Source organism: Paramacrobiotus metropolitanus, unplaced genomic scaffold (assembly GCF_019649055.1).
Source record: "Paramacrobiotus metropolitanus isolate TYO unplaced genomic scaffold, Prichtersi_v1.0 Parri_scaffold0000016, whole genome shotgun sequence".
Lineage (NCBI taxonomy): Eukaryota > Metazoa > Tardigrada > Eutardigrada > Parachela > Macrobiotidae > Paramacrobiotus > Paramacrobiotus metropolitanus.
In genome coordinates this window covers 1,618,860-1,643,844 of record NW_026570236.1, presented here as the reverse complement: position 1 = coordinate 1,643,844, position 24,985 = coordinate 1,618,860, and the positions used below count along the sequence as shown (strand labels likewise).

The window sequence follows — 24,985 nt, the reverse complement described above, 5'->3', positions numbered from 1 at the left end:
AGTGTATCGCTGACGATGGGATCGGACAAGTTAAACGCCACATTGTTGTCGGTTTTAGCACTCGAAACTCGATCAAGGACACATAAGACCACACTTGCCAGAACCTTTATAAAACCACACTTTCTCATCTTTAAGATTGGGAACTACACTAATGCCGTAATACAAGCTTTTCGAACTGATTGGACTCCCTTATGAATTAAGATGGATGCACACAACTATCGCTAATTAAAATTTTACTGAATGGAAAAAACTCGGTTTCTTAACGGTTTTGCTGTCAAGCTTTTATAGGCAAGCATGTATGCGGCGGCGTGCCCTGGTGTTTGAAATTTAAAAATGGCTGCTGCAATGGATTATAACAGAAACGTATCCGCAAGTAGTCTCAGCCTACTCCCAAGCCTAACGAATCCGGGTTAATTACTGCTTATTTATGGAAATTGTTCTGTGCCTTTTCATTTTATTAAACTTCTTTTCGCAAACTGACTTTCATTGCCCTATAACTCACTATTATTTTACCACTTCCAACGTCAACATTAATTTTGTTGGACGCGTTTAGCGAGAATACAAAAAATGAAATGTAATTTGGAAAAGAAATGAAATTTAATGGGAAAGCTTCCGGACCAGGAAAGCATGGCTAGGAAGTGCTTTTGTTATATTGTTACAGCGAGTTTGTACTGCTTTTGTTGTTATTAGCTAGGTTGTGCAAATAATTATACATATATGCTGCCGCTCCTCCTGTTGAGCAAGATACACGAGAGGAACTCAAGCATATCTTATCTATCTGTTGGTTTGCTGCTGACAGCTCCTCATATTCGTACAGTTGTTCCAGCACGAACTGCAGCCTCGACGAGTCACAATAACGGTTACAGTATGTTAAGTTTGATTCCATGCTATCCAAATATCGCAAAGACCTCTGTCGCTTATCATGGATGCTTTATATTTTCACAAATATATCAGAACCTGAATCTGCCTGATCAATCTTAAATTAAATCGATCAGTAAACGAAGAAAAAAAGCATTTTGACAATTTTAAACAGTGGTAATCCCCATTTCACGAAGCTATAAGTGAACACGATGACTGCACCACGGTATGAATGAAAAGCAAAACAATAAAAAATCATCTGAACACAAACTGAACTTTGCTTTGGTACTGCACCGTTGGGATCTCTTGTACTAGATGAAAGGTCATCACTCGGCGCCGCGGTTGGGCAGTGCCCGTACTGGTCCAGCGCCGGCAGCCGACCGCCATCATGGCCGCCTACGTACCAGTGCTCGGCCTGCCCGTCCCCGTTCCGTGCACAGTGAAACTGCAGGACGATGGGACCGCCGTATGGGCGGGGTGTACCACTGGCATTTACCACATGCGCCCACTGCACAAAATCCCGCGCGGCACAGCAGTCACACTGCCCGCTGACGTCATCCACACAGAAGCTGTTGCGGTCGAAATTCAATCGCTGAAAGCTGTCTTTGTTAGTCAGATTGATGGTATCAAACAGGGATTGAGGAGGAAAGGTCATTTGATTGCTGCCTAAATCGAGAGTGGTTAGGCGGTGTAGAGTAAATTTTTTACTGTTGGTCAAGGTCGTCAGTGGCGCTTTTTGGCGGTCGATGTAGATTGACTACATGAAAAGCACAATGTTACGACGCTGCAACCACAACAAAACTACAAAGAAATGAAAACCTGACGGATTACTACTGTATATATTGCGGTGAACAGGTGCCTAAAATTTTTTTTAATAAATAAATTGACATATGTCACTCAATGTGTACGCACCTTAAGATTATTGGCAGCTGGTGCAAATACCGCCCAGTCAAGGGCTGCCAGTTCGTTTTGGTTGAGACTGATCGTCTGCAGCACATTCACACCAGCCGTGTCGAAAGCCTCGATATTAATGACTTTCAAACCGCTGTAACCAACATTAACCGACTCCAGTGCATGATAACCGCGGAGGAACGTAGCGGGAAGTTCCGTAATCAGACAGTCGAAGAGCGTCAGCTGTTTTAAGCTGCCTTTCACGTTGGTTAGCAAAATATCGAAGGGACTCCAGCCACTACTGTTCCCGCGGAAACCGATTAGTTCCACCCGTTGCAGCGGCCCGCTTCCGGATGGCAGTGGCTGGGGATTGGCGCTGATGGTATTGAAGGTTCGATTCGGACTGGCGGGATAGATGGTATTCGGACCGCCCAACGCGATCCAATTGACGGTGGTCGGTATGCGGGAGATGTCGAAATTACCGGGAAGTTGCAGCTCGTACGAGACGCACTGCAGAAAAATCGCGTTCTGTTTCAGCTCGCAGCTGGGATGAGGGAGGAGTTGACCGTTGCAACCTATGCGCAAACACAGTACACTCTTTCTTTCTACTGGAAGAAGCTTTGTGTGCATGATGTTTATTCCCGTAATACAAAATAGCATATGCGTTCGTAACTTTAATAACCTTTGAATGCAGCAGTGCCTGTTGTCATGGCTTGTACATGTACTCTCATGACACAGATACAATTTTTTGCAGTACTTATTTCTGCGATGATAGTATTTCTCCTTTTTACAAAAACTCAGATTCACCTAAAACTGGAGCCGGAAATCTTTTGTAGGACAAAACAATTATTTTGAGCAATAAAAGCGTTTGCTGTAATACTAGTACAGTACTACAGACTGAGTAGATTAGGCAGGGAGTTTAGACCCTATCTATTGTTCTCTACCCTATAATTAAATATAATTAGTGCGCTCATGCGTGACGTGCGTGCATTCGAGCGTAACGCGTAATTATGTAGTGTAGTGGAGCGTAACCGTACACTAATTACAGGTGTACACTAATTAGGGCTAATTATAGGTTATGTAATACTGTACACTAATTACAGGTATACTCGTAAAACAATTACAAATTTTATTTAGTTTTTTAATTAGTTTTTTATGTTTTTTCTACGTAATTATGTGTTTTTTGTAGGTGTACAGTTGTTTTTTGTTCGAAAAAGTACCGCTTTTTAGAATTTCAAGCTGCAGATGCCATGGTATTTTATTGAACGCATCGCATTTGTAGTTTGAAAGTGTAAAAAGTGACGGCACACATCCAAGTTCCGTACCTTACGCAGTTTCATTAAAAATACAGATTGCATACGTAGTTACACGTACCAGAAAATATACGCATAAAAGAAAAAAATGGGATTGTGTGATCATAATACCTACCCGCGATGAATCTCGAACAAAAACAATCAAAATCCAGTGTTCAGACATGGGACATACATGAAATGAAATAAAAAACCATCAATAACAGCTGCAGAGAAGAAAAACACCCACACACAAGAACACACACACACACACACCATCCGCTACTTCTCAGTCGGGTGGCTACGGCGCGGAGAGCAGCGTGGCTGGTTCAAACGCGAGCTACCGTGATCCTCCCGAGGCTCGTTTTCCCGGCTAGTGGAAGCAGTGGCCGCGGTGGCATCGACAGACGGAGCAGCGGCAGGGGCAGACACGGAGGGCTGTTGTTCAGGAGCCGGAGCGGAGTCAGCGGGTACGGCAGAAGGCTGAGGTGCAGACGGCGGCTGTGCGGTTTTGCGGCTGCGTGGAGCAGGGCGTGCAGCAGACGGCGGTGGGTTTTCACGGGCGCGTGGAGGTGGTCGTGCAGCAGGGGGTTCTGCAGGGGGCAGCTTGAATTGGTCGGTCAAAAACGACACCAGCGCTCTGTCCCGCTTGTCGATCGTGACGCGATTGGCGTGGAGGGCGGCCTTCATGCATTTCTCGAACATATCAATCAGGAAATGCTCGCCCGACTGTTGTAAGGCATATATAGCCGCCGCGTTCCAACGGAAGTCTTCCTTAATTTCCTGGGAGATTTCTCGGACCAGGCGCTGGAACGGAGTTTTGCGGATGATCAGGCTGGTCATTTTCTGCTGCTGCTTAATTTCTTTCAGTGCCTTCACCCCAGGACGAGCTCGTGGCTTCTTTCCCTGCTTGGCTGGTGGAGGGCGCTTGCGCTGCTTCGCACGGGACGAAGATGCTGGAGGCGGTTCATCATCATCGGCGCCATCGTAGTCGACCGAGATGTCCCGTTGCTCGTCTGCTGGTGCGTCTCCGATCGCCTCGGCATTGGGGTTATTGAACGCTGTTGATACAAACTTCCCAATCCTTATCATGAGGGGCGCTTCCTCTTCATCCGCATCCTCCTCCTCCACCTCCATATCATCAATCGGATCACTAAAAAAAAAATTTCGAAAATGTTCAGTAAGTGATACGCATGTAACATATGTATTTCAGTTACTATGCATTTTCGAAAAACGAAACTAAGGATGAATTACTTACTCTAACTCATTGTCCTGCACTGCGGGCCCATGGAAACGCGAAACGCTAGCAGAATTCCCGGCGGATTCCGCTTCGGAAGAAAAATTTCTCAAATTTTGAAAAATTATGGTTGATACATGGTACAACGTTTGCTAGGTGAAACTGTTTAATAAAATCGAAAAATCTTACCTTGGCAATCCTTCTCCCAACGCGCGTTTACGGATGACCACCTTCTTCTTCTTCTTCTTCTTGCGTACATCTTCATCCGAGGAGGACTCCGAAGACGAAGATTCATCATCGGCATCGGAATACAGCCGATCCTTGTCCGAGTCGTCTTCTGCTGCCTCCAACATCTCCGAACGCAGTTTCTCCCGGCGATCCTCATCGTCAGAGTATTCGTCGTTGGAGTCCATTATGCCGGTGGTGGGGCGCTTTCTGCCCCGTGTCCCTCTGTGCGGCGACGGGGCTACGGGCTGGACGACCCCTTCTGCTTCCTCCGCGCTCTCCTCCACCAGTTCTTCCACCGCCACAAGCTGCACATCCTCCTCTCCGCTCCCTTCCACAGGCTCTTTCAGCGCCTCGTTTCCATCGGCAGGCGTCCCGCTCGCGTCGTGGACTGACTCCGCCCCGCTCTGGGCATCCTCCAATTCGGCATCGGCGTCCGATTGCTCCACGCTCTCCACGATGGGCTCGTCAGACATCCTAAAATCCAAGAACATGAAAACCAATTAATATCAGCGTTCTGTACGTTTTTATTTCGTCAGTGGGATAAAATTTCGATTTTGTACTGTAAACTATACGCCGCAATACTATAGTTTCGAATTTACTCTTGCTTTTCGAAAAACGTGGTTCAGTGTTTTTTTTTAATGGTTCCAACAACAAAATAGTCAAATTCGATCATGAACCCCATGTTTGTACACAGCGCTAGTATATACAGAGATCGACTCGCAGGTGCAGCAATCACAACCGCAGAGACCAAACAAAATAATAGCAGTCTGTTGCAATCACAAAAAACAAAAAGAATTTCAGATAACGATCACAGAACGCAAAGAAATACCGGGAGACTGTGCGAGCTATTCAGTTCGTGGGCTGTCTTCTACACTCTCGTTCAGCACTGACAGCTCAACATTGTCGTTAGAACCGCCGGGAGCATGTTTAACACAGCGACGCTTAACAAACACAACTGAACTAGCCACTAGAATACAAAAAACCGCAATCCCGATAATTGAGTAAATAATATTGGGAATGGTAAAATCGGAGTCCGCGTCCTGGGTTGATACCGCGGTGGAAGACGTAAGAGTCACATTTCGACTGGCAGTGGTCGGCGTACTGTTTTTCGGTAAATTTGAACTTTTGTTTCCTGGCCGATCCGTTGTGCGCGGCACACAGTCAGTCAGCACGATGAAATTGACGGAGGCTGGCTCAGTACAACCGACTAGAGGGTTGCTGCGCGCATCCAAGTACACCAATCGTGGAAACGCAACCGTTAATCCGGCGTAGGGCACTGCATAAAGCCGATTTCCGCTGAACAATACGTGTTTCACCCATGCTTTTGGCTCAGCCGGTAAAGGAATGGCAGTGAGACGGCGGTTTGCGCAGTTGACCACGCCTTCCTGGTAGTCGCAGAGGCAGTGTTTGTAGCAGGGAATCCAGCCTCCTGCGTGGCAGCCAACCAGAAAAGCCATACTCGCGATAATGCACATCAGCATCATCTAGAAAATGGCAAGCGTCTGTTAATACAATCAACTAGCGATCAGTTGAAGATTTTCAGTAGCCTATCTCTGGCAATATTTTTCACGTGTAAGTGCAACATTTCCGCAATAATGTCTATTGAAAAAATCGCTCACGCACTTTTTCCCATTGGACCTGGTCCACGAACTATGAAAAATGGAATAGTCTATTACCCACAGCTTGATGCGAAAGATCTCAACGTCTTGCAGACCGTCTACAACCATCTTAAGGATCGATTCACTGCAGCGCAGAAGTTATTTCCTGATATCACAATTGGAGTGCGCCTGCAGTTTACTAGAGATGACTGGTTTCATCAAAGTCCTATGGGAGAAGTTGCATTCGCTTTGTATCCGCTGGAGCCAGCGAAATGCAGTCTCCAGGCCGGAGGGCAGTTGTCGTGCAGAATTACAAACGAAGACGAATGGCGCCGCGTCATACGAGATTTGGCTCATGGTAGGCTACGCAATTATTTGAAGTACTACATGAAGAAATGGAGACGCGACCATCCTAACTACGGATATAAGATTCAGCAAGTCATTACGGTGGAGTGTCCCGACAGTACTGGTGTCAAGATCTGGAGCGAATGCGTCATGGGAGTTGGTTTGGATGAAGCGAATGAACTGCCTAAATTCGATTACTACTATCAGCGTGTCGACAAGTTTGAGAAAATGAAGCTTCTGAAGCCCGGCCATGGACCGCCCGCTACGCAACCGGAAGATCTACAAGAGGAGGACGAGGGATTTCAGGATGGCGCATTCGCCCCGCCATGCAATCCAGACTGGGGAGACGAAATGAGCGGAATTCCTCCGGACATGAAGATCGTTGACAGCGATTGTGAATAAGGTAGATCGTGCGATACCGTTTTTTTTTGTTATTTCTCATTTATCAGTTTCGATAGTTCCGAATTCTAAATTGTATGTATATTTGAATTAGAATGGATACGGAAACTCCACCTCCAATTCCTGTCGTCGAAAGGAACTCGAAGGGGATTCTGTTCTGGGCCCTCTTTTACGCCATTCCATTCATTTTTTCGCATGTTATACGTATTGTTACTGTCATTACGCTCAAAGTTACTGACAGATTTCCTGTGCATAATATCATTATGCCTTTAATTTCATTTATGTTCAATGAAACTCGACGCATGCTAACTGGAGGAAATGGAAGTACAGCTCAGTGACCATTTCATGCACCCAACTTCTGTTCTTATTAGTGGTAATTCTGGATGTGGCAAAACGACTTTTGTGGCTAACATTTTACGTTACAATAAATTATCGAAAACTCCGGAGCGGATATTTTGGTTTTACAAACAATATCAGCCGTTATATGATACACTTATCAAAGAAGGGTTTCCGGTCAATTTTATTGAAGGACTGCCAGACGAAATCTCAAAACCAAAGTTTTTTGACAAATCTCATGTTAACCTTTGCGTAATCGATGATCTGCACTTGGAAGATTCCACCAGCAAGCATGTGGCTCAACTGTTTTGTAACGGAGGAAGACATTCGAATACCACAGTCGTATATCTGACGCAGAATTTATTTTTTAAACAAAGTTTTGGCCGCGACATCAGACTGAACGCTAAAATAATCATATGTTTTAAAAACCCACAAGACCGTCAGCAACTACAAATTCTGGGGCGGCAGCTTTTCCCCCATAAGTTGAAATATTTTATAGAATCAGTGAACGCGGCATTTGAACGACCTTATGGCTATATAGTCATAGATTTACAGCATACTACAAGCGATCGCTTTCGTTTAAAGACGGCAATTTTTGGGGAAAATTCTAGCCGTTGTACTGAAGTATTTGTCCCGGCATGATGGAACGTAGCAAGACGGTTTCAAATATCGACTTGTTGTCGTCGATTGCAAAAAGCCGACCAAAGCTTGCAAAAGCAATTATAAAAAACTCGGAAGATACGTTAATAGATGCTATTTCGGAATGTGCGCTACAAATTGTGGAGGGAACAGTTCCTGTTGCTGAGTCTTCCAAAGCACTTCGAGTTAAGAGGGTCCTGCCGTATTTGAAACTTTTGTCAAAAAAATCGGTTTCTCGGCGTAAGAAGCGAAATTTTTTGTTGGCTAAAGGCTATGCGCTGTTGTCTCTGATTTTACCGCCAGTTTTAAGTTTTATTCTTGGAAAAGTGTAAAATGGCAAAACGCATGTTTCTGGTTAACGAGGATCAACTTCGAACTCGCAGTAGATCGATCAGTCCAAGTGGACATGTTCCACCAACTGCGACTCACTTGGATTATTTCTCAAGACCCTTACAACGGTCCTATCAAGATATGGGACTTTCTCTGCACGATCGTAATTTATCCACAAGACAAAAACTGAATGCTCACGACGATGCGATGTTTCGATATGAAAATTATTTAAAGCAAGCACATTCACCAACAGTGCACTTAAGGGGCCCTGACGATTTAGACAAGCCAACACAGGGTATTCCTGGAATTCAAGACGATGTTTCGCGCGTAATGGAGCTACTTCCTGAAAAGCAGCGAAGCAACGCACATAGTCTACTTAACCATCTAGTAACTTATGGTGGGATGCGGGTGGGCCGGAATCTGCAACTAATAACGCAAGGTGTGCAGCGCGAGGGCACCAACGTTGTCGATTTACTTCGATGGATAACTGCGCCTACTAATCCTACTTCCAAGCAAAGTTTGCCCGAAGGCCTGAACGAGATCTTTTCTGCTATGAAGCAAAGCAATGCGCCGGCATCTCTGATAGCAAACGCAAATAGGCGCAATACTTTCCGTGTTTTCCAGCCATCTGACGATGACGAAGAAGAATATCATACGCCAACGAATAGTCGAAAACGAACACCCGGAACTCCTCGGGTAGCACGGTCATGGGTGCGATACTAGCTTAAGTTAGTATTTTTGACGCTATTTGTCGTGATTTGACGTTATTTTGTCTAGTAATTTTACACCGTCTCTGCAAGTTCGCTTTCCTATTGTTGTTTTTATTTTATCCCTTTTTATCCCAGTTGTGTGTGCTATTTAGTTCTTGTTCTTGACGCTAAAATTAAATTATGCGAGAACTTCCGTGTTTTCAATTTTCTTTTATTACAACAGCAACACTTTATACATAGGGAGAGAATATTGCTTTTTGGACACATTTTTCAAACATATCTCAGGACGTTTACATACACGAAGGTGTTTTTTAGCAAATGCCTTCAATAAGACATCATTTCGCTTCCAATTTTTATGATATTCAAGTTTATCGATAATTTGACGAAGATTTAGCCCACGACAAGAATAATACAGGAAAAAAATACAGAACAGTCCACACAAACTAGAATTGGGATGCTGCAGTCGAGTATGGTTTTCTTGGTAATGACCATGAGCGTTTGGAAAATTTTCCACAATGAATTTGTCAATCTCGATTCCATAAAACAACGCTGATTTTCCGAAGGAGTCGAAAAACGAGATACTTTTCTGGTTCTTGGCGAAAACTTCTAGCCAGTGTTGCCCTGGCAACGCTTTCTTATCGCTGTTGACAATGAGAGCGACAGGATATTTAATCTTTTTCAGCGTTGGAAGCGCATCTCTTGCGAATACTCCAAGAAAGCTGCCTCTAAGACAAGGGTCGTGCTGGACTATATCCAGCAACTGTAGATTATTCATTTTCAAGCTCGCTTGTATGGACAATAGACATTCCTACGCGAGTCTATCTCGACCAACGCGTTTTTGTTGTAATAGATAAGAATGGAGAGAGTATTTGTCGTAGGCGTTGAAAATGTTAACGAGAGACCCAGAATGCCTTTCTTGGTGGGGTTTATACATGAATGGTCGCCGACATCCGGCTCCAGATTGAAACCGTAAATAGCAAACCCGTTTCGCCAGTCGGACTGCGCGAAAGGTAACGCGGAGTTTTTGTAAATCATCCCTGTTGTTTCTAGGAGACTTTGATACCCATCTCTTGAGTTAGTATCCGAAATTTCGAGAGCTTTACCCGGAAACGGTTCTGAATTTATGTAAGTTATGATCTGGCTAACGCCATATCTGTCGAACCGATAGGGATTTCGAGCAATATTTCCACCAACAGCCTCCGCGTGCACTAGGGCCACAAAAATTTGTTTTGGTATCACACCTCGAAACAAATCGTCCCTTGACCAATGACTGCTCCCGTTTGGGATAGTCATCTCCAAAACGTTTGATTCAACGTACGGAATCATTGCATTACGTTTTTGAATCATTATTTCGTGGGCCAAAAGAAATTCCGGGTCGAGCTTAATTTTGCGTAATTTAAGTGCCGCTCGTTTTATAACGATTTTAAGGTCCGGCTGTGCCACAGACGATACCAAGGCAAACCTGTCTTTTGAACGTGATAAAACAAGCTTCATATCAATTTTCGAGGGTTTCAGACGTGGTTGGTTCGCGAGATCGCTCGGGAACTTCATAAACATGTTCCACATGGTACCGTTTGCGAACTGCTCTCTACGAGCAATGTAACCCTCGTTAAGCTGAATATTATTCGGATTAGGATCAGGCACGGCAAGGCAGAACGAGTCAAAAAGACTGGCGTCATCCAGCGAGAAACCAGACCCAAGCAACTGCTTTTGGCCATCATTTCCGTAGTTTAGAAGGTTTTCGAAATATGAAGAATAATGCGATAGAGACGGATTACAAGACACCGTTTCGCTAATGAAAAGAAGCTCGTGCCCGCTGAACAAACTTCGCGCAAAATTATTTACAGGTCCCCACTCGATAGCTGCAGCCGGCGCGACGTTCGCAGATGTTAAAACAGCGACGTCAAGTAGGATAGAGCTGTGCGCTAAATCTAGCATTTCATCCGGCGTTCCGGCAATTTCCCAACTAATAGTATCCACATCTAAAGTATTTCCGATAGGGTTATACAGAACATATTTTGCTGATTCGATTGCCGTCTGAGTTGGGGGTAAGGAAAAATGATCAAGCTCGGATTTTAAGCACAGAGGCGCGTGGGGATGGACGTCCGCCATTCTCAAATGAGTTAGTGTAAAATTGTGCTTAAAGGCAATCGAAGTCGTTTACGATGACGACGGGTGCGATGAGTTTGCTTGCGGGTCCGCTTTTTATGCAAACGTTTTCCCTTTGGCTTTTTTGAAACTGATTTGGTACGTCGCGCGCGTTTTTTCTTTATTACTGGCTTCACCGAAGTCTTTTTAGTCTTGCGTTGACGCTTTCGTCGTCTGCCCTTCCCCTTTTGCAAATCAGCGGCCATGTTTGCCAGAGTTTCACGCGTTCTTGACTGGGCGGAGTCTAATAAGGTTGTCTTATTCTGCATAACATCGTTAACAACATTTCGACCCAAACGAACCAAATTAGGAAAAATAACATTTTTTGCTGTTCGAGCAAGGCTTCCGAAAAAATTTCCCAACGAGCCGTATCCATTCTGTACATGACCGACATTTGAGGTATAATTTGGAGATAATAGTTGGACGTAAACTTGCGCGGGAATCGAAAAACTATTAACTTCATCCATTATCGACGGCGAAAATTTAATTGCAGAACCGTTGTTCCTTTATCAAAATCAACTGCACGTCCTTCAAGATCAGTTATCGAAAAGAGTAAACGATCAAACTGACTGTTTTCGACGTTAATGTACTGCAGTTTAGGAACGTAAGCGTTTCCGCCCGTCACTTGCTTGGTCGGAACAATCGCAAGGAGAGATACTAGAGTTTTGTTGACAATTTGACTTCGCACTAGATCACTTAACACACACAACGTTCCCAGATTTTTTGATCTCAAGTTCGGCGGACATTGCAGATACGACAAAGCTACTTCAAATTCAGTCAGTAATTGAATATAATTAGGCAAAAACACACTGAACTCGGACGACGAGTTGCCAGCCACAGCATCCGAAGTGACAGTTATATTGAAATTATCCATTCTTCAAACTAGAGTAGGAAATACAAAAATTTCGAAAACAAAGTGTAACTAACACTCTCAGAGAAATTCAAGACACACGTACACGACCTTTTCGAAATTCTATGTCTTATACAAGTACGAGTCCCAAGCGCTTAAGTTGTGCAACGGAAATCCATTTATCAAACTTCTTGTGCCAACCAACGTAACGTATCAAAACTTTGTTGCCTTTTCGCGAGAGCACTGCGATTTCAGCAGACTCAGGAGTGTCTTTAGGAACTTTCTGTACTTCCCACATGTAAAACCGCCCATCCATTTCTTCGTTCAGTAAATCTTCAACTTTATACATCGGAATTCCTTCATGTATTTGCAAAGATTTTACTCGATATACTTCAATTGTCCACCCTGGTGTGTATCCCTTCTCCATCTGAGTTTTCTTCAGCGAAAGCCGAACAAAATCACCGACACGCGGTGTTTCTTTAATCGCTCTTTTTGCTGCATATTTTGACTTGTCCCCGTAAAGAATTTTGTTAAACTTTTCGGTTGTATCTTTTGTTACTTCGTTTGGCGTATGAAAATTTAAGCTTCTATGTGGGCTGTTGTTGTACGCATCAATAAATTTTTGAATAACATCAATCCACTTTTTTGTCCGGTTGTGCGAAAAATATCTGAACAGCTTCGTGGATATAGTGCGATTGAGACGTTCCACTTGACCTGCCTTAATCTCAGCGTTGTTTGTTGAAAAATGCTCAATTCCGTATTCGTTCATTAAACGTTGAAAATCAGAGTTGTAGAACTCAGTGCCCAAATCAGTTTGTACTTTATTAGGAACAAATCCACAACGATTCAAAATTAAACGGAAGGCATTTTTCACATCCACAGCACTTTTACGTTTAACTGGTTCAATCCAAGCACGACGAGAGAAGCAGTCTTCAACAACAAGAAGATAATTGTAGCCATCATTCTGATTAGCAAAAGCACTGTAATCAATGAGATCCGCCTGCAGCTGATCTTCAGGTCCAGAAACAACAAAACGTAAGCGTTGAAAATTTTTCCGTACAGGCTTATGTAATGTGTACGCCCGCTGTCGACTAAAGAATTCCTTAACAGCGTCGGGGGGCACAGTGTCTTTGGAATGTTTTTGCGCTTCCCGTAGAAGAGGAACGATACCGCCGAATGCGCCGGGAGACGAAGGATCAAAATAAATTTTTTTCAGTAAATTTTCCATGGATGATTGTCGCGAGGCGACTGTCAAGTCCTTTTGGAATCGCTGAGTTCAAAAACTGCATTCGCATTTGGCTTCTCCAAACAGTCAGGCATTTGTAAAACATTACGCACGAACAAATTTGAACATTCTGGCCAGTGTATTCCTCGACGACATCTTTAAATAATGAACGCAACTGTTTCTTATTCACAGAGTTTAACAGGGTATAAAACAAACTTTCTTTATATTGTCGATCTTCAACACGATTCAAACAAGTATGATTCATATCTAGGCGATAACAAGCGCGACACACCATTCTTTCCGATTTTAAAAACTGCTGATTTAGTAGACAGCCAAGAATATATTTAAACGCCGCTGTACACCGCTTATAAGCAGTTCGTTTAGAGCAATGAAAATCAAGACGATGATCGCAATCAGTGCATAAACCCGAAATAAGTTCAAGCTTTAATGTACCATCATTAGCAGATTTTAAAGAACACATTTTCATTCGGAGAACACCATCAAAGATTAGTCGATAAAATATCCCGGATCGTCGTTATCGAGATCCTCAGTGAGCATATCTGGATTAAAACGCTCCATCAACTGATTCACGATTTTAAACTCTAGAGAGTCAACTGCAGGAAACGGTATACCGCGATAGCCAAGCGGAAAAGTTTCAAAGTCACGCCCAATTACACGGCTAGTTACAGTACAACCAATGCGGCGGATCAAGGGCACTGTTTGAATGCTTAGCTGATCGGTGTCTTTTTTAAACGTAATGTCATGACATGCAGTTATCTGTGCGGGACCCTCTCCAAACAACATTGACTTTAATGTTTTAATATTAACACGATCTTTCAGCCCATCACTTTTTGGGATTCCTTTGCACTTAATCCGCTGTTCACCGTTATCCATCACTTGGCAGTACGTTTTCTTAGCGAGTGCATCCTATTCAACGAAATGTTTTCCACCAAGGTCGTCAGACAATTGACCAATTATCTCGCCAACGGGTGGATCAGGCATTCCCGGAACACTTACGAACATTACAGAGTCAGTGTCGCAGTAGAGCAAGCGATCTTCTACAGTGCGCAGTGCTTTAAGCAATTCGAGTTGGGCTAGCTCAGTAGTGAATTTGCCGATGTACGGGTTAGTGCGGTTGTTTGGGGCTACCTAAAAGAATTTTCGAAAAATGCAAGGAGATAAGCTCTCAGTCAACCAGAAGAGGAGAATTTACACGACAAAATCGAAATTTTCATACCCATCCAGCCTTCTCTTGAAATGTAACATCAATCGAATTCCCATCGTTAACCATCCGTACATCGTTGGTAATGTACTGATTGTTGAAAACAATGTCCTTCATATCCTTGTACGTGTGGCAGTATTTATTCTGTCGATAAATTTCTTTCATGACATACCTAATAAGGAAAATGATTCAAGAAATGATAGAACACTCTTGAATCACATTCCTTACCGTCCCCAAACGCAATTTGCACTGATTTTGCTGGAATGACGTAAACCGGGATTACAGCTGACTTCGTCTGGTGTAAAAACAATTCCGAGCTATTCCTCATACTTCTGACAGTATCGAAGTTCCTCTTCGGCCGTTGTAATGTGCGAAGGAAAGCCGCTGCTGACGATTTTTGCGCGAATGAGATCGAGCAAAAACTTCGCAAAAATTCCTCCTGTTCGAGTGTCTTTGTGGAACTTACTACGGTTCGGAAAATGATGGACTTCATAAACTTTCCGAATCAAATACCCGTCACTGACAGCCTGAGAAAGGAGAGGCGTGGTCCAAGCACCGTCGAAACCTCTTTCCATTGGCCCATGAGTACAAGGCTTAGAGATATTTAACTGTTCTGAGCACGTCCTGCACAGAGTGTACACTGTTCGCCCGTCAGCAAATCGGCACGGAAGGGTGGGCACTTTCAACTCGTACGGCGGCCAGACAAGACAATACACAACCCCGAAATATTCACTCAGCCTGAATGGCTTTCTTGATGCCGGAAAGTCAGGAAAGATAATTTTCGGATGGCCGACAGGATACTCTCCAAAGATCATGACTGATGGATACAAGGAAATGAAATCCAACGCTTTGCCCTTGCAGCCAGCTGGAATGTCTTTGTAGACCGAGAAAACTTCTGTTCGTCCACCGAACAAGTGATCACGAACATTCAAGCGCTTTCGAAAATCCTTGCCCACTGTGATATCTCCGGTTTTAACTTTTTCATCGAAATTGCATTTCCATATGCTGCGGAACCCACGCACCCGCACTTCAGGGTTTTCTTGATTGGGATAGACGTTTCGGATGTAATGCTCGATTCGTTTTGTTTCTTCCCGCAACTCTCCAAACGTTTTCATTCTTACTGTATTCATGCGATTAGGATTCGGAAAACACTTACGACAGCCATGCCAGAAACACCCGTAAAATTGCCAGACATCGCCAAACTCGTCAAATCCGTCCACGGGGTATGGTCCAATGTAAAGCTCCCCCTCTAGTTTCCGGGCATGTTGTACCTCCGTTCCTGTGCTATTCTCGAACCATGTCATCCATTGAACTGCCTTATCGCTCTGATTATGAGCCCTACCATAGCCGTTAGCTGGAAGTATGCCAATTGTCTCAGGCTGCAGGTAGTGTACCTGAAAGGCTTTCATAACGGCAGACGGGTTCGTGGGTTCATCAAAAGGATCCAATCCAGGGAACAGATTGGTAAACGATGCTCGTGTAATCTTGGCACACTCACGTAGAACTAGAACATCGTTCACGCAGTACTTCTCGCACTCGTCCATAAGATTGTAGTTATTGCCAAAGGAGGACACGGCATTTGCGTACCACTGCTCAAACTCTTTTACTTTCGATGCAGACATTCTTTCAGTGTTGAAAAATTCTTTTGCTGAAATTTCGAAAAGTCCTGGTAAGCGCACTGCGACTCAAGCATGCGGATAAGTTACAGAGCAAATTCGAAATTTTCGTACCTGGTACTGCTCCAACGTAGTTTTCGTTTTCCGGTGCGTTAAACAGATACGGAAAAAATCCTTTAAGAACGAGATGACTAATCCCGAGATCTTTTGGAAGCTCTGCAAGACTTCTCGGCATGAATGACAGCGTATCGACGAATCTGGCATTTACTCCGGGAACCGTGATGAGGGTAAGACTGGCTCCATCCTGAATTTTCCGAGCGTAATGTCCCTGTCCTTCAAGAGCGCGAAGGATGAAATAGTTGTCATATCGTCGACCGTTGTGTGAGAGAAATGTGCACTCCTTTGTGTGCTTGAAGATCCATTCAAGCAAGTCATCGGCGCAAGAAGTGCCACGGAACGTCAAACTGAAATTATCGTCATCCAAACACATGAGCGCTGCCATATTTGGATAATGATATCGTGAAGAATCCAAGCCAGCTTCAAAGTCAAAAACGAACTTCTTGCTGACGTATTTCTGAATCGCAGCCTTGGTGATGTTCTGCTCTGTTCGTTCCACGTCATCTGAACTAGGTTCACTGTCTGGTGCGCTGAGAACAGATTCGGCATCAAAGTATTCAAAGTCATCTGATTCGGCCAGTGTCTGATCATCCTCCAATGTTATGGTTTCACTATCATCACCATCATCGACATCGTCGACATCTACCAGTATGCTCTTCGAACGTTGAGATTTTTTCACCTTAGTCTTTTTTGCCTTCTCGCCACACAAAATATAGCACAAGTGATTCCGCTCTACCATTTCTTTGCAATTTTTGCACTGAGTTGCATAGCACTGATGCGGTCCGCTCTGCAAGCGATTCGGTGGGTTAACAAACAGTCCACACTCCGAACATCTTTTCCAAACTTCGCATATCGTTTTGCCTTTTGTGAGATAACTTTTGTTCGCCTTGTGGTTGTCGAAGCATTTTTTAGAATAAAATGTTCTGTTGCAGTCTTTGCAAAGGAAGTCTTCGCGAGGCCAGTCGTATCGTCCGCGCCCGTAACACTTAATACCGCTACACAGATTACAGAACCCAAAACATTTGTGTTGTCGTTTGCTTCTGTAGAATACTCCGCATGTTTCACATCTGCCTTCGAATCCCATCAGCGCATGAGGTTTCACGACGGCATCGAAGTGCTTGTTGTGGTAGATTAGAGTCACGAGGTGTTTACACTCCGGAGAATCGTAGGTTTCGGAAAACTGGCATTCCGCGTCGATAACACGTAGTTGACAGTCGTACCGCTCACGTAAGAGTTCCGAAAACTTGTCCAGCTCCGGCAATCCGCAAGGTTTCGGGAAAACCTTAGCTTGCCAACGCAAGTTTTGAGCAAGCTCATGCTGTGGCTTCTTGCTAGAATCCCGGATTTTCTTATAGTTGGGAAGCTCCAGTACATTAGCAAGTACGATTGCTATAGCTCTAGAGCAGCATAGGACATTATCTGGGTCATACTTAGCATTTGGGCGAATAACCACAACGCTCTTACGATGCTCAAGATACTCCGAGAGTTTGAAAGCCAGCCGATTCTTTTTTATGGAACGATTGCTTCCGGCTCCTGTGATGTTATGAACCACTAGAAACGTGCACCGAAAAGATTCCGAGAACGTGAATTCGGTATTCCCACTACGGTTGGCTCGTTCGATTAAGTCAAGAACCGTCTTGGCGCTTAGGTGGTCAGCTTTCATGGTTCCCGTAGACACGGCGCCTCGTGTGAGCGAATCATGTTGAAGAATTACACGAACAGCGTCACCGGGTTCGACTGAGTGGTAATTGTAAAGATAGCTTAAGAGATGTTCAAACATGAAGTACAGCCGGTACATAGAACCTTCAGCATCAGTGGGGTCTATATGATCATGACGAAATATGGTGAAGCTGTCCTCGACAGTGTGAAAGCGCGCTGATGGTGTGATCTGACGAGTCTCTGGCTTTATTGAATATGCCGGGCTACAATTACACAAGTACACTTACGTTTTTCGAATATGATTGGTAAAGCGTAAAAAACCAAAAAAAAAAAAAAAAGCGTAAAAAACCAGAATCGCAAAAACAGTACCGTGGAACAGTTACCATGCAAAATCGAAATTCACGGAAGGCTGATATTCATTAAGATTTCAACACAGAATAACAGGTAACAGTAATGTGAAGGACTAATTGCAAAATTCAGCTTGAAAAAAAATTAAAAAACAGTACAACTGATAAGAACTTGCGCTTGTGTGGATTCCTTTGAGTAAAATTGAAATTTGACGACCTTTAAGCGATGGAACGACTTACAGACGGTGACGAAAAGCATTCTGACGGACAATCGGAGCTGCAGGATCGATACCGCGAGAGCTCGTTGGCATTCCTGCGCCGGTCATCACGTTTGGCTCCTCCCGTCCATGGACGAATTCCTGATAGAACAGTCGGTTCATCTCGCTTCGCAAACGCTGCTCTTGCTCCAAACGCTCTCGACGTTGTCGCTCTTCCATCTCTCTCAGCTCACGCATATAGGCGTCATACCCTTGCGGTCCGTGACCACCTTCCGCAAACAGTTGTGTCATCGGGCTTTGATACGGCTGCTGATATGGCTGGTGCGACTGATGATAGTCTACGATTAAATGTCTTTACCTTAGAATAATATACTGACTACTGCAAAAAAAAAAGAGAGCGAAAATATGCTGTGCACTGCTTACTTGGTACGAAGTTGGTGCTGGATGCGCTGAGCACTGCCGGATCCGGAAGGTACGATCCATTCTGCTTCGTGTACCCTGACGTGGACGGTGTAGAAAAATTGTTACGGGTAAGCATCCCAGCTCCGTTCTGGACAGCGTAGTTTGGTGAAACTTGACTCATGGGAGAGAAACTAGGAACGGGTGCCATGGTTTTGCCTGTACGAGTGACACTCTGATGCAGTGGATGATACACTGCAAGAACGAAAATTTTTCGAAAAAGGATGGTAAAATCTATGCGTTTATACGATAATAGACGATTTACAAAACAATTTCGAAAAACTGTTATCCTGCTGAAAATTGAATTTTGAAATTCTTTAAAACATTCTCGGTAAAAGATAACTTACTTCCAGTCGAGCTTGCCACAACTTCGTGAAGGTTGGGTTGAGAAAACCGCTTTCGCTTGGCGACTTTCATTGGAGCATCCGGTATAGTGCGACGCTTCTTGGCTGGCGTTGGAGATGGGGGCGGGGAAATGATTTCAATTTCTGGAAAGTCACTACTTCCGGTCTGCAAGTGAACGTTCTCTTTATCAGCGCCCGTTGAATCAACAATTCCCAAGCTCTCCAAAAACTTCATTTCTTCGTCGTTAGGCATGATTGCTGGCATAGAAGCATGGTGCGGATCATAAATGTCGGCGCTCGTGTTGAGAACTGCCTCTTTTCCGTCAACCGTTGGTGCGTCGTTGCCAAAAAGCGCATAAGGCGGATACTTCTGCATTTTCGGCACAGGATACGCACACTTCGTCAAACGGTCGTAATTCCCCGGATCCAGAACGATGGCCATGAACATGGTGTAATGGTTCATCAGAAAACCCAGTTCTTCGGCACCAAGCGAATGCGCGTACACCACTGACCCAGCATTGGTAGGACGAATCGGAACCGTATCGATAAACTCGCCCGCTGCCACTCGCTCAACACGATCGTAGTTTAACTGGTAAACTGTCTCGCCCAATTCAGAGTAAAAATTGACCGAGAAACACAACGGACGATCAGCGTCTCCGAACAGATACACGAGCGAGCGCTCGTTCAAAAACTCGCTGGGCTGCAACACCTCCTGCGGCCAGTACGACTTGCATGTGATCTCGCAACTCATGTCCACGCACGTTGGTACCAGGTATTTTGGCAACAAAAGCATTGACCAACGCCCGGAAGATAAGAGATTCTTTGCAAGACTTAACTCTGGATTTAACCTTTCGAGACATTTTCGAAAGGACGACATTTGCGATAAAAAGCGAAAAACAGTACGATGCGATTTAAAACTGCAGGAAAATGCGAGCAACGGCTTTCCGAAGACAATAATGTAAACGAGATGTGAGGTTAACTGATCAATGGCAAGAAGTCAAATGAATCTACTCTCAGCATTATGAAATGTTGAAAATGATATTGACCTGGTTTCGTGTGATAATAGTTATACGAACGACCAATCAGCTATTGCGGCACGTTATTAGTCTGCGGTATCAGTTTCTATTTACACCGCCCACGACGCGCAAACTTTGCGCAAGGCAGATGAAACAGAAAAGACACATACGCATTGGCCGACATCTGTTTTCATAATTGTGTTAAATTGAGCTATACGATGCGATACAGATGTGCAACAACCAAGCGGAACGCTTTGCTTATTATACCACAATTATTGTAGCGAAATGACACGCGACTTAACAATTTATACACATTACTTCTTCAACGGTTCGCTTGACAAAAGTAGTTGACAACAGAATAATAGAAAAACAAACAGCATTTATTTGAAAGAGATCTTACAACCGTTCTCTTTTAACACGCGCTGCACGGTCTCTCGTTCAGCATAGCACTGTTCAGCAATGAAATCGGTCACAACAACAAGATTATGTTTTTTCTTCCCATGCGCTGCAATATACTCATAACACATCTGGTACAGTTCCAGCAGCAGCCTCTTCACGTCTTCTGCTTTATAAAAATCTTTAGCCAAGAGACTGCAGTGAGATGCGGAACGATGGACAAGCTCTGCCATTTTATCCACGATGGCGTCATCGCAGCCAACAGTCTCTTTCACCGCTTGATCGATACACGTGCGGTAGTCTTTTGGCACGCTAGTGTTCAGGTTCGACAGCCGCCCCTTTTTCATCAAAAACCCCTTTTTCAGGGACGGCATAACCCTGCACAACAAATGCCTCATCTCTTTTACGCTGCCTCGCTTCCCTGCGGCCCGCTTTGGTTTCCTTATTTGGCTCTCGCGCTTTAGATGAGCACAAATAACTACGGTCATAGCTCGCCGCAGTTGCGTTGTACCGGCTAACCAGCTCTTCGTCCGTTAGCTGAGCGCGTTCTCTTGCTTCTTTCCAATACTCTTCCCTAACAGCCATCTACAAAATATCTTCATTTTATTTTAAAAAACTTTTCGTTTTGAAGTATTACTTAACGAAGCGATCAAGCGAAGCGAAGCAGCGAAGCACACACAATTACGGCCCATTCACACAAGCAAAGAAAAATAGCAGCTGGGCTAGACTACCGATACTCTGGATTATTATTAGAAAAAAGATCAGCAACAATAAGGAATCAGTGCAAACAAGCACATTTTTGCATAGCCAACAACAACACATGCATCCACGACACTAGCAGAAAATTTCGAAAAAGCATGGTAAACTAGCCTAGAAATACGTTACATAATATTACGTTACTTGACAATTTCGAAATAATTTTTAAATTGTGCCACTTTAAAAAAATTTCTGTACATTGCGTAGTACATTACGTAAAGGCTACAGGGAAGTAACGGGTTGCGCACAGTTTAAGTAATTTTAAAAAATATAATTAGAGCGCATGACATAAGTGCACTGTACCGTTACGTTGGTTGCGTAGTGGCACTAACAGAGCATGCTTACTACTCGACCCTATTTAATTGTGCTTTATTTTCAAAATTATAGAAAAAATATGAAAATTTAAGAAATCCCTAATTTTTTAGTAATTTTTATTAAGTTTACAGTGTAAACTTACTTTCGTGAAAGTGAGGAGGACGTGGGACCGAATAGAGGACGGTGAATCACGAGGATCAGGCACACAGGCACATAAAGCAGGTTCTCAGTGTGTTGGATCCTGTTGACGGTACAACACCAGCGGTTGATCCCGTGTTTTTATAAAATAACGATATTTTATAAAATTAAGTACCTGTCCGCAGCTTGGGAATGGTCTGCGAATGTTGCAGAGTCGCGGAATAAGAAGCGACAGGCGGAGACCTGCAAACATCACACTGCACTGAACAGCAACAGGTGCACACACAGAAACCCAGCAATCGGTATAAAAATACATTTTTCAGTAGCAAACTACTGAAATAATCAGTAAAAACTTACTGGAAAAAAAGCAGTATGACGCGGACCGAGTAAAAGACGCTCCGACAGTGCACAGCGGATAACAGGCAGAAACCTGTGAGCACAATACTGCCAATAACAACGGCAAAAAACAACCAGTTTTCGACTGAAAACTTACCGAGAACTGTTCCCTCTAGGTCGGCCGATGTAGAAAGGCGATCACGGGATATACTATAATTATACCGGGCGCGACCTACTGACCTACTTTTAAGCGTTTTATATGCAACTTTTCTTCCTGAATCCAAAAACGTTGGTCCCGACTGAGGAAACTCAAACCTTCCAGAGTTACAGACAAAACCAGAAAACCCGGCGCAACTCACAAATACTGCGTACTCACTGTGTTATTACATACGCTAAACAGCGAAACACAAAAACTGAAACAAAATCGCTTTCAAAACAACCTAAGAAACCTGAGAAACCTAAGAAACGTAAGAATAACGTAAGAAACCTAAGAAACCTGAGAAACCTAAGAAACCTAAGAAACCTGAGAAACCTAAGAAACCTAAGAAACCCAAGAAACCTGAGAAACCTAAGAAACCTAAGAAACCTGAGAAACCTAAGAAACCTAAGAAACCTAAGAAACCTAAGAAACCTGAGGAATCTAAAAAACGTAGGAATAACCTAGGAAACCTAAGAAACCTGAGAAACCTAAGAAACCTGAGAAACCTAAGAAACCTGAGAAACCTAAGAAACCTAAGAAACCTAAGAAACCTGAGAAACCTAAGAAACCTAAGAAACCTAAGAAACCTAAGAAACCTAAGAAACCTAAGAAACCTAAGAAACCTAAGAAACCTAAGAAACCTAAGAAACCTAAGAAACCTAAGAATAACCTATGAAACCAAAGAACATTAAAAAGTTAAAAGAAATCTACGAGTTAGAAATAAAACAAAATTAAAGCTGGTGCGGTCTGGCTAACCGCTCCTCGAACGACAGCTACTGGCTGCTACACCAAACGCATGGACAGACTTGCTTGAGTGCACTGCCAGAGCATAACATTGCTTGATTTGCATTTTCTGAAAACTTTTTTTTCAAGAGTTGTTTTGGGTTTTCCTCACTTAAAACACATATAAATATAGTTAAAAAACCTTTCTATGCGTGTTTCAATCAAAAACGGTCAAATCGGCTGCGCCCGGTAAAATACGATATCATCGATCACGGAGCGATATCTGAAAAAAAAACACAAAAGCATATCCCGTTAAAACCGCGAACAGACGAAAAAACAGTGGAGAACAGGTACTATACGATGATCTTAGCGCGCACCTGTAAGATCGCAAGGAACTCTTCGCGTCCACGTAATGCAGACAATTTTCCATAAAAACCAACCGAACACACGTTCTCCAGCAAGGATCCACAAAAACAACAACACGATCGTGCACGAAAAGACCACAAACACGAGGATTCAGATTTAAATAAAAAATATTCAAAATTCAAAAGACGCTGTGTTGGAATGCAGGCCAAGATGGTGTCTAGCGTCTTTGCAACGGCTGATGTGGTGGCGCTGCGGTACGCGCACATATGCACAGCGCATAGTGCATACTTGCACATACGCGCATTTACGCGCACATATATTAATCTTTTTATTTATACATACAAAAAACAACTGTACACCTACAAAAAACACATAATTACGTAGAAAAAACATAAAAAACTAATTAAAAAACTAAATAAAATTTGTAATTGTTTTACGAGTATACCTGTAATTAGTGTACAGTATTACATAACGTATAATTAGCCCTAATTGGTGTACACCTGTAATTAGTGTACGGTTACGCTCCACTACACTACATAATTATACGTTACGCTCGAGTGCACGCACGTCACGCATGAGCGCACTAATTATATTTAATTATAGGGTAGAGTACAATAGATAGGGTCTAAACTCCCTGCCTAATCTACTGACTGTTCATTACTTAACTATTACGTTCGGATTCGTATACTATACTGTACAGTCAACTGCAAAAGGTGATTATAGTGTTTTACAGCATTTATTTTACCTGTTACTGCGATTACCATGCAAGCTATCGCGGTTATTCCGAATTTCCGCGCGTTGTTCCACATTATTATTCCAAGAATTGTCAAAATTGTCCGACAAAATCGCCACGAGACAGAATCAGCAAGAAAATTTTTTGTAAACAGAGAACCGCCGTTTATGTTATATATAATATTAAAAAACAGGAGATTCGTTCGGAGAAACGTGCTACAAACACTAAAATAATTAATGCCGATGCATAAAATGTGTTCGTACTGTATACTAAAAATGTGATCCACGAGTGATGCCAATAAAACTACTGATAACATTTTTATTATATTTTATCTCGACGTGCTTATTTGAAGTTTGCTCATGTCGCAATTGTTCGCGGCATTTTATGAAAATCAGCACTCCAGCGGTATCTTATCGATTAAAGCTGATATGTTTTTAGACATTTGACAAAACATTCTGGACAGCTGTATAAGCATTCATAAACTTGTGTTGTGTTTGTTCTTTCCTTACATCTCTACCTGCTTGTACTGAACGCAATATTAAAAAATGTGGAATGATAAAGTAAAGTAGCATAAATATTGGAATTGTTTAATGTAAGTACCAGAGCCTAAGTAAAAAAACCAAAGTTATGTTGGTAATTTGACGCTTTGTAATCTACACTTCAAAACAAATCCGGCATAAGAAAATTAACGTCGATGCGTTTTCCGAGCTTTACAGATCTGTTTTGTCGGAAATCAACGCAAACATGCATGCACTTTGATATACGGGTTATGTACAGGCACTAATGGGGAAAGATTTACTATACTGGAGCGAATCAATCGATATCGAAAAAAAAGCTGTTGCATCAATATTAGTGAGATAATGTGTTCGTGGCATGTGAAACTTTTAGAGCGGAATTCCTTTGCCATTCTCCCATTGTTGAAATCAAATAAACGCAATCCAG

At 43.2% G+C, this 24,985-nt stretch overlaps 2 protein-coding genes and 1 long non-coding RNA gene across 3 annotated transcripts; all 3 read right to left on the bottom strand.

The window, feature by feature from the left end:
* Positions 1–923: 923 nt before the first annotated feature.
* LOC129585177 (uncharacterized) lies at positions 924–24,332 on the bottom strand. Its single transcript, XM_055477769.1, has 3 exons — positions 24,056–24,332; positions 1,771–2,324; positions 924–1,615 (listed from the first exon to the last, which is right to left on the bottom strand). The coding sequence occupies exons 1-3, from the start codon at positions 24,117–24,119 to the stop codon at positions 992–994; spliced, it is 1,242 nt and encodes a 413-aa protein (XP_055333744.1). The 5' UTR covers positions 24,120–24,332; the 3' UTR covers positions 924–991.
* LOC129585178 (uncharacterized) lies at positions 3,003–4,968 on the bottom strand. The gene is made up of 3 exons (XM_055477770.1): positions 4,465–4,968; positions 4,297–4,366; positions 3,003–4,191 (listed from the first exon to the last, which is right to left on the bottom strand). Exons 1-3 carry the CDS (start codon positions 4,658–4,660, stop codon positions 3,321–3,323), a joined length of 1,137 nt encoding a protein of 378 aa, XP_055333745.1. The 5' UTR covers positions 4,661–4,968; the 3' UTR covers positions 3,003–3,320.
* On the bottom strand, positions 20,272–23,577 carry LOC129585180 (uncharacterized). Its single transcript, XR_008689975.1, has 6 exons — positions 23,322–23,577; positions 22,180–23,227; positions 22,044–22,116; positions 21,862–21,929; positions 21,691–21,789; positions 20,272–21,062 (listed from the first exon to the last, which is right to left on the bottom strand). It is a non-coding gene; the product is annotated as an uncharacterized LOC129585180 (long non-coding RNA).
* Positions 24,333–24,985: the final 653 nt, after the last annotated feature.

Excerpts from the sequence above, each read along its gene's own strand:
- LOC129585177 (XM_055477769.1), bottom strand. The coding sequence starts at position 24,119 with ATGTGGAACAACGCGCGGAAATTCGGAATAACCGCGATAGCTTGCATG. Across the intron at positions 2,325-24,055 it reads CATGGTAATCGCAGTAACAG|GTTGCAACGGTCAACTCCTC; the intron begins GTAAAATAAATG and ends GTTTGCGCATAG. Across the intron at positions 1,616-1,770 it reads CAGCTGCCAATAATCTTAAG|TCAATCTACATCGACCGCCA; the intron begins GTGCGTACACAT and ends CTTTTCATGTAG.
- LOC129585178 (XM_055477770.1), bottom strand. The coding sequence starts at position 4,660 with ATGAGGATCGCCGGGAGAAACTGCGTTCGGAGATGTTGGAGGCAGCAG. Across the intron at positions 4,367-4,464 it reads TTGGGAGAAGGATTGCCAAG|CGGAATCCGCCGGGAATTCT; the intron begins GTAAGATTTTTC and ends TTTCTTCCGAAG. Across the intron at positions 4,192-4,296 it reads GTGCAGGACAATGAGTTAGA|TGATCCGATTGATGATATGG; the intron begins GTAAGTAATTCA and ends TTTTTTTTTTAG.